The sequence below is a fragment of the Lycorma delicatula genome, chromosome 5, assembly GCF_047948215.1.
Source record: "Lycorma delicatula isolate Av1 chromosome 5, ASM4794821v1, whole genome shotgun sequence".
Classification (NCBI taxonomy): Eukaryota; Metazoa; Arthropoda; class Insecta; order Hemiptera; family Fulgoridae; genus Lycorma; species Lycorma delicatula.
In genome coordinates this window covers 155,017,725-155,031,123 of record NC_134459.1, presented here as the reverse complement: position 1 = coordinate 155,031,123, position 13,399 = coordinate 155,017,725, and the positions used below count along the sequence as shown (strand labels likewise).

The 13,399-nt window shown below is 30.0% G+C and overlaps 2 protein-coding genes across 4 annotated transcripts in view; one reads left to right on the top strand and one right to left on the bottom strand.

Annotated features, from left to right (window-relative positions):
* LOC142325508 (triacylglycerol hydrolase DDHD2-like) overlaps nucleotides 1-13,399 on the bottom strand; it is a 182,505-nt gene that overhangs the window by 120,979 nt on the left and 48,127 nt on the right. Inside the window, exon 2 of one of the 2 annotated variants that reach the window (XM_075367360.1) lies at nucleotides 8,378-8,425. The exons of the other annotated variant lie outside the window; for it this stretch is intronic. Within the exon in view, the coding sequence (XP_075223475.1) occupies nucleotides 8,378-8,425 (48 nt within the window). The remainder of the gene's footprint in view (nucleotides 1-8,377; nucleotides 8,426-13,399) is intronic. 2 annotated transcript variants of the gene reach the window in all.
* Nucleotides 1-13,399, top strand: part of LOC142325509 (uncharacterized) — a 102,231-nt gene that overhangs the window by 56,111 nt on the left and 32,721 nt on the right. Inside the window, exon 6 of one of the 2 annotated variants that reach the window (XM_075367363.1) lies at nucleotides 846-1,016. The exons of the other annotated variant lie outside the window; for it this stretch is intronic. Within the exon in view, the coding sequence (XP_075223478.1) occupies nucleotides 846-1,016 (171 nt within the window). The remainder of the gene's footprint in view (nucleotides 1-845; nucleotides 1,017-13,399) is intronic. 2 annotated transcript variants of the gene reach the window in all.

Sequence of the window (13,399 nt, the reverse complement as noted above, 5' to 3'; positions counted from 1 at the left end):
CGTGCAGGGCCAGGGAGGCAGCCTTTCTGCTGAGGACATCCTGGTTCGGCCACACACAGGAACGACCGAATCGAGATGCTCTGATGACGAACTAAGGACCTTCGAGGTTTGAGGGGCGGGCGCGCGAGGGTCAGAGAGGGGGTATGCATGGGGAGCATACTCGGACCCCATCTAGTGGCAGGAACGGGTAGGGTAGCTCAACTGGGGAGTGGCTATGCGGCATCCAGAAGCGGAGGTTGTGTAGCTTCAATGAACCAGCTGAGAACCCGACGGAAACGTCCAATTGGGTGAACAATGCTGCATGATGGTGGATAGTAATCGCCGCGTCACATCAGGTCAATCAAGACAACGTCTTTTAGGCGGTTACCGGTTGACCTGGTGTGGTTAAAAAAGGATAGAAAAAACATTATGATAAAAAAATGTTATATTCCTAATTTACGTTTGATTCTTTTATTCTGGACACTAAAAAGATATGTACAGTGTAACATAGTTATTTAGTAAGGTTATTTAGTACATTATGCGATGCTACTTCGAAGATTTGCCATTTTTGAAAGTTATCGTAAAAGAAGTATTTCTGAATTTATGCTTTTCTCTTATTACACCGATTAAAATTACATCAAAACATAATTCCTATTTAAATTATTTTAATACTCTGATCCCTTAAGGAGGCTAACTGCCTTCAATGTTTAACAGTACGAAAGATATCCAACAAGTAAAGAAGAAATTGCTCTATATCGAATATTAAAACCCCATTAACATAAAAATTGATTAAGAATTGGAAACTATTTTTACAGGACAACCTGTGTGTGTATATATAACACCAATAAAATTTAAATATTTTTCAGGTTTATTAAAGGAACTAAAAGTAGACAACACGACAACAATCCCTGTAGGAACGCAAGTAGGCGTTTGGCAATTGGAAGCAGTCGGGCATAACTACAATATAACAGTACAAGCTACCAGTCGACTGGCGTATTCAGCAATCGTGGGAAGAAGAAATGTCACTATTCCGACCGGTAAGGTTTAAGCTAAAACAAATCGCAAATAATATCACAAAAACCTACTCGTTTTACAATATATTTTGCAACAATTGCGTATTAAGAAAGGGAGACATTACGAATTATCTTCTTTTTTTTGACCGAGAAAATTGGACAGACTATCGTAGGCAATAAAATTTACTTTGTACGTACGTTAAAAAAAAGGTCTGTGGTAATATCAAATATGAAAAAACTAAAGGTAATTTGATTATACGACTAAACCGCTAAGAATTTATTTATATTTTTTTTTTAATAAAAGTGAGCGTAGTATTAATATAACTAATTTATTAAAATTATAATAGTATCGACAGTTGGATAATGAGTAATCGCCATGCATCGCTACAAACCGATAACAACCCTTAAACTATAAACATGGTCCACAATAAGGAACAATATTGCAAAGATGACAGCTATTACGAACAAGTTACTGTGGAACGTATCGCTTAGAATTAATTACTTATATTTCACCAAATTTCTTTATTTATTAGTACTGCTGTGTTTCGAAATACAATTTATGATTATTCTTAGGATTTTGTTCGTAAATGTTTACTTCAAGCTCTGTCGCATTCGATAATCTTTTATTTGATTTAATATTTTGTCTCCAGCAAAATAATGGTCCTTGAGTAAAAAAACATTTTTTTTTTAATAAGTTTATAACGATACTATTACATTATTTATCGGGTATAAAAATGCGTACTTTTGGTCGTAAGCAGCGACTTTTGTTCTTTTTCTGTTTAGTATCTGGAACCACCGTCAGGATTACTTCAGAAGATGATATGTGCAAGTGTAAATGCAGTATATTCTTGTACAGTCTCAGTTCGACCATTCCTGAGATGTGTGGTTAATTGAAACCCAACCACCAAATAATACCGGTATCTATGATCTAGTATTCAAATCCGTATAACTAGAATTTGAACCTTACAACTCTCGACTTCGAAATCAGCTGATCTGCGAAGACGCGTTCTCCACCAGACCAACCCGGTAGGTCGTCGGCAACGACTTGTGCAGACATTACACCACTGGGGACTGACAGTTTAATAAAACATCACTTCATTAAAAGCAAAAAAAAAAAAAAACAACTCCTTTAAATAACAACAAAACAAACCCTCAATAAGATAACGAACATAAATCCATTCATTAATTTTAATGAATGGTTAATTTTTATCAATTAATATTTTACAAATCGATATAGAAGAAAAGGATTACGGATCCTCTCATACTACAAGGATCCTTTTGCGTCATCAGCACGCCCAGACCCGGCCACTCTTACGTGTGACCGAGCCCAGACGCCCTCAACAAAAAGGCTGCCTCTCTGGCAGCCTATTTACTGGTACTCAGCAAACTATAAGCAGTTTATTCATTTGATCTGTTTTCGTTTATAAGCAATGTATCGCTATTAATAGCGATACATTTTTGGATTTAAAACGTTCTTTAGAAGTGAGAGATTCATAAAATCATTCTCAAATAATTATATTTATTCAAAATTGCCGCCCATGCAAGTAATTACTTCGTATAATAAACATATGGTGCGACAGCTCTTTTTTTTTAACCTCCCTATCCACCGTTAGGTATTCTTCAGAGGATGAGATGAATGATTTGTAGCGTGTGTGAAAATACCATGCCTGACCGGAATTCGAACCCGGGACCTCCGGATGAAAGGCCGAAACCGCTACTACTCGCGCCACGGAGGCGGCGTGACAGCTCTCTTACTTCCTAGTATTGCCAGCAATAAATGTCTTTCTATGTGCCCCATGGGATCCACTAGTACGGCTTTCACGTGCGACTGTTATGGAATCAAAAACAAATTTGTGCCAAAACTTGACGATGAAAACTGGGTTAGAGATGTGGGATTTTTAGTAAACTACTTAATCCCTCATTTAAATTCATCTATACAGTAAAACTAAACATCCAGGAAAGTAGAAGTACATAATTTTTCAATAATACTTTAACTTTTGAAGTTATCATAGAGTTAAATCTATAAAAAATTTTCAAAAAAATCTGTAATTTTTCTTACCATTTTTATACGACTTTAAAAGTAGGCTTTATTTTGATTCTAAGGTTTAATTTGGTTAATAGTTTTAAAAAAAATGGGTAGGCTTACATACGCTGCCCGTATGAAAAAAAAGCCGTTTGCAAAAAAACCTGAACGTAGATATATCAAACAAACGTAATTCATAGAAAATAATCGTACTTAAAAAACTATTATCGAACCACTGAACCAAGGGTTCAGCGGAATGAAGTAATAAAAAGTCATATAAAATCAGAAGAATATTTTAACATTTATTATTTTCATTTTCAGTAGCACGTTAACGTAAATTTTCTGATCCATTTCTTTATTAAGTTTTGCTTAAAAATACTTTGAATACGAGAATAAAATACCAAACTGTGTAGCATTACGCTAAAATAATTCATTACTAAGTCGTGACAAAAAAAAAACTAAACTGACATTCATATTAACATTTTTCTGTTTAAATCTGAAGCTTAGTGTATTTCTACTTCAATCGTGAATTTCTAAAGTAATCATAATCGTTTTACTTCTTTGCAGTACGATAATAAAAAAATAAGTTATATCGTTTGAATATATTCATAAACTTGAGATCTATTATATAATTAAATTACAATTCGTATTAAAATTAATGCAATAACTAAATTTCATCCGATAACCTACATTTACATTGTACGAATAACGTGAATAAATATCGCTTACATAATTATATTAATTAGCGATAATCACTGATGCTTACGACATTATTATAATAAATCTAAATATTTATAATAAAATTACATAAAATAAAGTGAACAAAAACGAAAAAAATGGGATAACCTATAACCTAGTAACCTTGTTATGTGTATGACTGAAAAAAGAGGGAAAATGGTAGAAACAAATTTGAATCTCCATTTTAATGACGTACATTATAAACATAAAAATCTGTTGTTATTCGATAACTCAACATTAAAAAACACGTGAAAAAATAAATTAAAAATAAAATAAGATTAACAACAAATAAAATTTAAAAAAATATTTAGATATGAAACAAATGAAACAAAACTATTGTATTTTGTTTAAAGAATGATTCATAAAAAAAATAAGTCTGTTTTTGATTATGATATCATTCACAATAAATAAAAATAAATAAATAATTTTTGCTTAATTAGGTTATTCTTGTAATAAAATTGTTTGAATGTTACAATACCTAAGTACTCATAGTTACTACTGTTATTGGTTGTTACTACACAGATATCAGGGCTGGAGGCGATTTTTACATCTAGCCGGTTTACTGCAATGAAATCTTAACGTGCAAGGCTATCAAATACTTAATCCTAGGGCTCTGCGTTCGATTACGGTTATTTTATTTTACATTGTGAGCGCTCCGATAGAATTTTCTTTTCATAAATTCCATCATTAATAAAAGATTGGCAATTCTGTTAATATATTTATAATTACCTACACATTATAATTATTCCACTACTTCGTAAATGATGTGCAACAGTTGTATTTCAATGTAAATATTTTTAAAGAGAAGGGTTAGTACTTATTACAACAGTGTTAATGAAATCCTTATGTAATTATTCAGCGATTTTTATTTTCCTGGCATCATAGATGAAGAACTTTCCTGCAAGAAGGAAAATAACGAAATCAGTCAAACAAGAAGCTATGGGACTTTTTTTGCATTTTTCAACATTTCATGATCCAGGAATTGGGATTCCTGGATCAACAAAAAAATGGTGGGGAACAATATTAGTACCTACGTACGTGTGTTGGCGTGTTTGAAGCTTAATAACTTTTGACTGGATAAACCGATTTTGCTGAAATTTTGTACAGATTGGTGTAAATGGGGCAATTTTTAGATAAAAGTTTGGAGTCAATATCTCCAGGAAGTGGGGTAGATAGTTTTTTTGAGGGTCAATTTTATCAAAATTTTGCAAAACGACCCTACTTTATGTAAAACTTATTCGTCCGTGTTTACGTTAACCATTTTTTTTTTTTAATTTGAGCCAAAATTTCCCCCTTCCACAAAAATCGAAAAAGCTATTTTCATTGCATATTTTTTAACCAAATTATTTTAATGTCTTCCGGCGTAGTAATACTAAAAAAAATACATTGGAAAAACATTTGGGGTGGAAGAGCCGATCAAAGTTTAAAAATATTAATTTATTTAAAAATTTTTCAAAACGTTTTTGGGTTCATTTAAACTTTTAACAGTATTAAAATTCTAAATTCAAATAGGGGAGCAGAAAAAATAGAAAATACAGATTTTCTGACTTTTTAAAAATTAAAAAAACTAAACCTGACTTTTTTGGTTTATTTAAACATATAATGATAGTCTGACAATAAAACTTCATCATAAATTACCCCCACCCCAAAAAAGAAATCTTAGGAAACTTTTTTCCTGCATCATTATTTTTCAAACAATATAAGAAAAAATATAAATAACCAATGCCAGGAAATTATTACAACTTAGTCACCAGATTTTTTATCATACAGTCCGAACAAATATTGTCATAATTTTTATTTTCTAGAATGACAATCATTAATACAAAGTGTTTCATGATATGATACTTTTTGTAAATAATAATAAAACAATTTAAGACGTATCAGTTAAAATAAAGAAAAATAAAATCATAAAAAACATAGCCTATAAAAGCTTCATTTTCGAGTTGTAGCTTGTGAAATATTTCATTCTCATTTCATCTCATAGACATACTTTTCAGTATGAAGAATTTCATACTTTTCAGAATTTCAGTATGAAGTCATACTGAAATTATTGAACTTATATTAAAAAGGTAAATTTGATTGTTTAATACAGTTTTTTACCTGGCAAATTGAGTAAATCAATCGTAGAACAGTATCTGCAGAATTTCTAAGAGAATTGTTGTAAAACGCAAAAAATAGTGCCGCAAAACACAATTTGTTAGATTTTACGTACAATAACTTAGTTAAATTGCCAGTTAACAAATCAAATTTTTCAACAAAACTTGTCGAAAATTTAATTATAACAAAATCTACTTAGTAACGTCAATAAACATAAAGAAAAGTTTGACTTCTATTAAAAAAACAAAGCAGACCGAAACGTAGCAGAAAAATACACCAGTATAATTTAAAGTCAAAACAAAAATCATTTCAAATAAAACCATAAAATTTAACCCTTAATTTTAATTTCAAGAATCTCAGTACGGTTGCATTTTACCCTGAAACAGAAATCAGGGCGAAAGTTTTCGCAAGCAATAACAAAAAGAAACGAACCCATGTTTATATATATTTATTTTCACTACTAGAGCGTGACCTGAAAATCTTTCCATTCTTCGTGAAACATCTTAATAGCAATTTATCTTTTAATAACACAATTTCACGCAAGTAATCTCCGTAGTTGTTATACTAGTTACTTTATATCTTTATAGATAAGTTTGAAGCTTGAATCATAATAACTGTAAAAATTGAGAGATCAAAAGTACTTTGAAATGAGGAAGAAAACAGAAAGTGTACTAACAATGTTTAAACATTTTAAAAAAGAAAAAAAAATAATTTTTATGATTCGTCAATAAATAGTTTTAAATATACAAAAAGATTAGAGAAAACTAAACAAAACGTTTTAAAATACTTCTTTATAAGTCGGTTAAAGAGAATAGATTTTTTAAGGATTATCACCAGGTAAATCACACCGTTAACATTTGGTTTTAATTATGGATCCGATAACTCTCTTGTCCATAAATGATTTCATAAAACGCATATAAATATTCAGGCTTTTTGGAAATTATTCTCTCGACCCCCAGCCCTACCTCAGAAATACCCAAAATGTTTACACCCGTTTCAAATAGTGCGTGTTCCGCATTGTCTTCTGAACAGATTGATCTTATATTAAAAGTTTCGATTGTCAGGGTGGATTTAGTACCATTTGTTTATTTTGTTTTCCTTGAAAATGTTTGTTTATCGTGAAGGAAATAGTCAATAGCATTTTCCTAGCTGATAAAGCTTTCCGAGAGGATGCGGATGATTTTTTGAATCTGCCTAGTTTCAGTCGTATGCTAATGGTATTTCTCAATTGCACTAGGCGAATGGGATTTTTCACGGAAGAAAGCACGACTTGCATTTTTTTTACGAATTAATTCTCCGTATAAGCTTTGAAGTTTGTATGTGGGAATATGAAAATGCAATTTTGAATTAAAAATTTCATGCCCGACAGGGATTGGCGGATGAAAGATCGAGAAGCTACCACTACACCACGGGGATCGGCGATTACTTTTATAAAATTTTCCCTCACGAGTTCTTTTTTCTTTTATCATTACTTATTAATTTATAATCCTTGTTTCATCTTCGGGAGGGATGTTAATATGCTTTTAGTTCCTTTCTTATTATATTCTGTTGTCTTTTCTGAGAGTTTTTTATAATTAATTTACCGTAATTTGTGTATTAATCACATACGTTCCCTGTTCTTTTGCTTGAACTACTTCACTACTCGAGTTCTTTCTTTTTACGAGTACACTTCTAAGAAAATCTTCAGTGACGTACATATTCATTTGTTTTAATTTATTTTATTTTTTAAGATTTCAACTTTTTACAAGGAGTATTGAGAAAGATCAATACGGGTCTAATATTGTCCTCTTTTAGCTAAACTTATCTTTTACCGGATATATATCTCCTATAATTTTGTTTTTCAAGTTTTTTCGAACGTTTGAATCACCTGTTAAATTAATGATAAATTTGATATTTTTTTCCATTAGCCCAAAAACCAATATATTTTTCTCTTTCTTACTTCTCGTTCTGAAGCTTTAATTTTTTATTTCCATCTTTCTACGATATTATTAATTTTACCTTTAAAATTGTTTATTATGAAACCGTTAACATTTAGTAATTATCATTCCATACAACTTTGGATAAACTTGTGATTACGATGAGCTAGATAAGATAAAAAGATAATGAATTTTGCGGTTGAAAATTTTCATGCTTCTCCGAAAGCTCCTGAATTTATTCATAAAATTAAAGAAGCACCACCGATTTCCTGGAAGAAAATTTAAAGTAATCAATTTTCAAAAAAAAAAAAATGCGATCATGCATTGGATATATCTGATGTAATTAAATACCGTTTTTTTGTTATAAAAACGAAATGAAATCATAAAGTTTTACCAGAAGGCTAAATATAGAACTGTTTAAGACCGCTGTATAAGAAAAGAAACATATTAAAGTTTGTAATTTAATTTCCACAATATTTTTTACATAAAACTCTTTTTTTTATAAAATTACTACCTCTTATAACAATTTACATAGATGTAGGTTAATATTCTGAAATTTCAACATTAATATACATTCTAATACAATATAAAAATACTTATCAATGACTTACGTACTGCACACTTTCTTAATTTTCCTGAAGATATCATTAAGAACTTACCTGAAAAAAGAAAAAAAATTGAAATTATTAAAAAATAAATGTTAAATTTACAATCACATCTTCGTTATTTTTACTTACTAATTATAATGAAAAGTTATACGTATTTTCGTACGTAGTAACTAGATAATGACACAGTTAAATAGCAAATCCGTGCAGACTGGTGGAATTAAAGTTGTTTATATAAAATCTGACGACATCGGTACAATTAACTTTTATACTGTGTTCAGCGTAAGAAGTATATTTAGCTGTTTGTAGTAGTGAAATTTTACTGCAGCTGTGCGATTGTGTTAGCGCAGTAGTGTACAGACGGGGCGACTCAATTTTTAAGTTCTCTCCAGTATTTATACAGATTGTTTCTAAAACGGTGGATTGGCTACACTTTTTCGGATTCTACTTGTAGAACTATACAAAAAAGTATCCTTAGGAAAAATGGCGATTTCTCCTTCGTTCTCCCACTGTCCGCCATTTTGTTATTTTTATATAAAAATTTATATCTCAAGTTCGGATAGACGAATCACATTAATATTTGGTAATAAAGTTTTAAAATTAGAAAAAAAATCAGGAATTAAATACCTTCGCAAATTACAAAATGGCGGCCATGTTTATTTCTCAATCCGTTATATCTCCGTAAATATTAATTTTAACAATAAATAAAAACAATATTTAATCGAACTGAACGTAAATTGGAGGACATGAAAACGAACACAAAATTAAAACACCACCGATTTTCTGCCATAACTCGGCTATTTGTTAACCGATTTAAAAAAATAAAATGTCATTTTGTTCAAAATAAAGGGCTTAATATTTTAGCAGAAAATAAGATAAATTTTGATAAAACTACTGAATGTTTTATGAAGGAACGTTTCCTTTAAACATTGTACACGTACTTATATGCATGATTTATTGTTGCTATTCAGAGTCTTGGAGTTAGAATGAAAAGGGTTTAAGTTGGAGTAATAACGGGGTTTTTTGGGGTAAACGAAAATAAATATATTTACCGGAAAAATTTTGTAACGCCGTCTGTAATTTTTTTCCGTTTTTAAATGTTGTCACTATTCGAATAAAAACCGCCTTGGTGCCATACCTTGGTTAGGTCTATTTATTCCGTCTATTAACCTTGCTGATTCATATTTAGTAGTAAATAAAATACATTGTTCAGTAATGTTTAAAGAATATATTTTCATAAGTTATAATGATCATTATATGCTTCACATTTTAATTTAATTTGTATTACGTTGTTGAAGAATGTATATAGTTTACTGTATATACATGTTAACTGTATGAAGTGTCAATTTGACTGAACAATATTAGAATTAGATACATTGTTAATATAAAATATCAGCTGTTAACAAGGACAACTGAACTGTAACAACTTGTATACTTTACATGAAGGCAGTTATTCTCCTTATTTATAAAATAGTAAGGAGGAAATGACACATGAGTCTGGACACTACTAGGCTATTATTTTAATAACGCGTAACATTGTTATTATGAAATAATGGCAAATAACGTTTCATTAATCACAATCCAACTGAAAGTAAAATAACATGTCAGTATAGCAATTAAATCAATTTTACAAAGCGAATAAGCTTTTTATCGACCGCAACAATATTGGTAGTCTGTTATGTATAATAAAACAAATAAATTTTTTTTCTGATCGTTATATAATAACACATTATATAAATCACATCAGAAATGGATAGATACTGTATGCTATTCCACGGAAAAAAAAAGGAACTGACCAAATATTTGCCTGTATGATTACCGGAAAACCGTGGTAAAACCTTGATCAGAGCAGCATTAAAAAGTACAAAATAAAAATAGACGTCATTTAAGTCCATTTTAATTATTCAAAATATAAACACATTAAATAATATTGATGTAAAATATTTAAAAATAATAAATACAAAAAAAACAACGTAATTCAGAAGGCGTTAATTAAAAATTTTTAAGCTTTTATTTTTTACACGTTGAACGAGATGAAGGCGAAATTCAGTTTTTTTATTTATTCTTGAATTAGAATTATTTAAAAGTTCATCTACAGCAATATTGCTTCTGTAAAAGAAAACATTTTAAATAGATTTCTGATTTGATTTTTAAACGGTTGGGTAATTTACTAAAAAAAACGAAAACGGAAGTATAAAATAAGGCTCTTTTTCTTAAGCCGAAGTATTTGTTATGTGTTATACGAAAATAGTCGTGTTGTTTTAATAGAGGTAGGTATTATTTTGTTAATATTAAGCAACCGACTATTCTTTTTAACAAAGATTGCGCATTCATAAATACAAACGCTTAGACAAGTTAACAAGTTTCATTTTTTAAATATATATGTTTAATGATTCATACTTAAGGGAGCCAAACAATGTAGCATGAATGTATGTATAAGAATGGTGTACTAAGTGGGTGATTATATTACATAATCGAATACATTGTAGCACATATATAATGCATTAAGATATTGTATATTGTACGGGGGTAATTGTATAATTATGTATATATTTATTTCAGTATCCCTTTTGGGGTAGTAACAGCTGTTGTTTAATAGTATTATGCTGTATTATTTTTATTACGCTGTATTATTACTTTACTTTACCAATATGTATTTTGTATATTGTTTGAGATTATGTAATTTACTTTTATTGGTGAATACTATGTATGAATGTGGTGTACAATGTGTGTATGGCGATGTCCTCCTACCTGAAGGAATGTTTATTAGCTTTGCTATGAGGGTGGATAGCCAGGTGTGGAAGTTTAGTCGGTAGTGCACAGGTATATATATACGCTCTTCTTAATACCTAGCGGGACCTGTTAGCGACCCTCGACACTGCTTCGGCGTCAGTAAAATGGATTCCCCACCCATACAAAAAAAAAGGTGCCAACATGATCCGACAGCCCGGTTTTGCATCTTGAAAATTCTTTCTGGTTTTTTAAGAGATATGACATTTTAGACGCAATATATGTAAGCATAATAAATAAATATTTAATAATGATGAAAAGGTTAGCGTTTAATTAAGGCGCTTCAAAACTCCTTAAAAATAGTACGGTTTTATTTTGTCGTAAACGAAATCGATTTGATCATCCCACCATTATCTAATAGAACATTAAGAAATTTCGGTTTACAGATATCGGAAATATTATCGTAATCATTAATGAGAATTCTATCCGTGCGATTAGCAATGTTACTTATGAATGTTTAATCGTTATATTTAAAATAAAAGTTTTAGCGTCCTGGAAAACGATTAAGAATTATATCTAATTGTACACATGAGATGAAATCTAATGTCACTACTCTTTATGAGACAACGTAACTGTTTGTAACAACGTAAACAGAACTACTGTAGCATCCTCGTCTGGATTACTACTTTTCTTTGTTTGGTTACACCGTACAACACATGGGTTTTATGTACTACAAACAACTGCAAGATACATTTGCATATTGTGAATATACCGATACATCGACATACATAGCGAACTTGTAGCATTCCGTACAGTTTTTGGTTCGAATTGCGATTAGCTTGGCATTTTTTATATACAAAATTAATTTCTCATTGTAAAGAAATTTAGGGCTACTGTAATTTGGGGATAACGAAAATTATTAATCAATAAAATAGTAAAAACAATTAATTCGCCAGATCCTTGCTGGAAACCGATTATAAGATCAACTGGATAAGTAACCAAAAGATTCATCGATTCGCTAACTGTAATACTTAACAATGACTGTCATTCATAAATAGGCTTAACCAGTATCGGAATTACTCGGTGTAACATTACTGAACATCAATGACATATGATCTACAAAATATTTTTTGAAGGACGTAATAAAAGAAAGAAAAATTTTTTTCAATAAGATTAGGCTACAAAATAATACTTACGGATAGATTTCAATGAAATATTTCTACAAAATACAATTAATAACGTTTTGCTTTGGAAATGAATACCAAATAAATTATTATTTTTTATAAACGTAAATAATAATAGTTTCCATATCATCTCATTAAGTAGGTGTTCGGTTATATATATTATCAGTAAATATTTAATTACGTATGCGGAATATATTGTGTAATTTTTCTTTTAATTAATATGAAAATCAGGTCGTTATCAAACGCCTATAACTTCTATAAGAATTTTTAACGCGACAATTAACAATGCGATCCATTAAGATTAAAAAGGTCATTTATGTGTCACGTTTCTCTTAACTGTCCGTGCGTGCTATGTACTTTGCACGAGAAATAATTTTTCCATATCTCTGTAAAATTATAATGCATAAGTTATTTTGAGTAGTTGCGATAATAATATGCACTCGCGTAGAATATTAAATTAAACCGTAATTATTGATAAAAAAGCGCAACCGAACCGTCCTTGAGAGATCTACTTAAATCACACGATAACCTTTTTTGTAAATTTTAATAGTCAACTGCTGCAAAATTAGAAAACTATTAATTTTACTTCAATTATCAGTTAAAATGTTAAGTTTAATAATTTATTAAATTTAATTTAAGTTTAAGATATACGAAATCCGTTGTCCTTTTTTCCGATATCAGAATTACAAAAAAAAATTAACATTTTGTGTAGAATATATACGAGCATATACATTCTTCTAGTTTTATGTGTAAAAATAAAATAGTGTACTACGGAAGTAATCATAACAACATAATTGTAAAAAACAAACATACAAATTTAACGAATAGGAAAGGAAGGTTGTATGTTTTAGAAATAATCTAACGATTACTGTAATTATATATAATTTAATATTTACTTACAAAATAAAATATATTTCGCGCGATTAAATAAGCGAAAATACTTTCTTGTACGAAGTAAAGGAAGTATTATGATCGTGAAAAATTTCGGTTTTCATATTTCAACGGAAATATTCATTTTGACCATCTCTTAATCCATTTTGACTAGTTTCGGCGGGACGTCTGTACGAAGTCATAACTCAAAAACGATTAGTCGAACAATGTTGAAGTTTTGGAT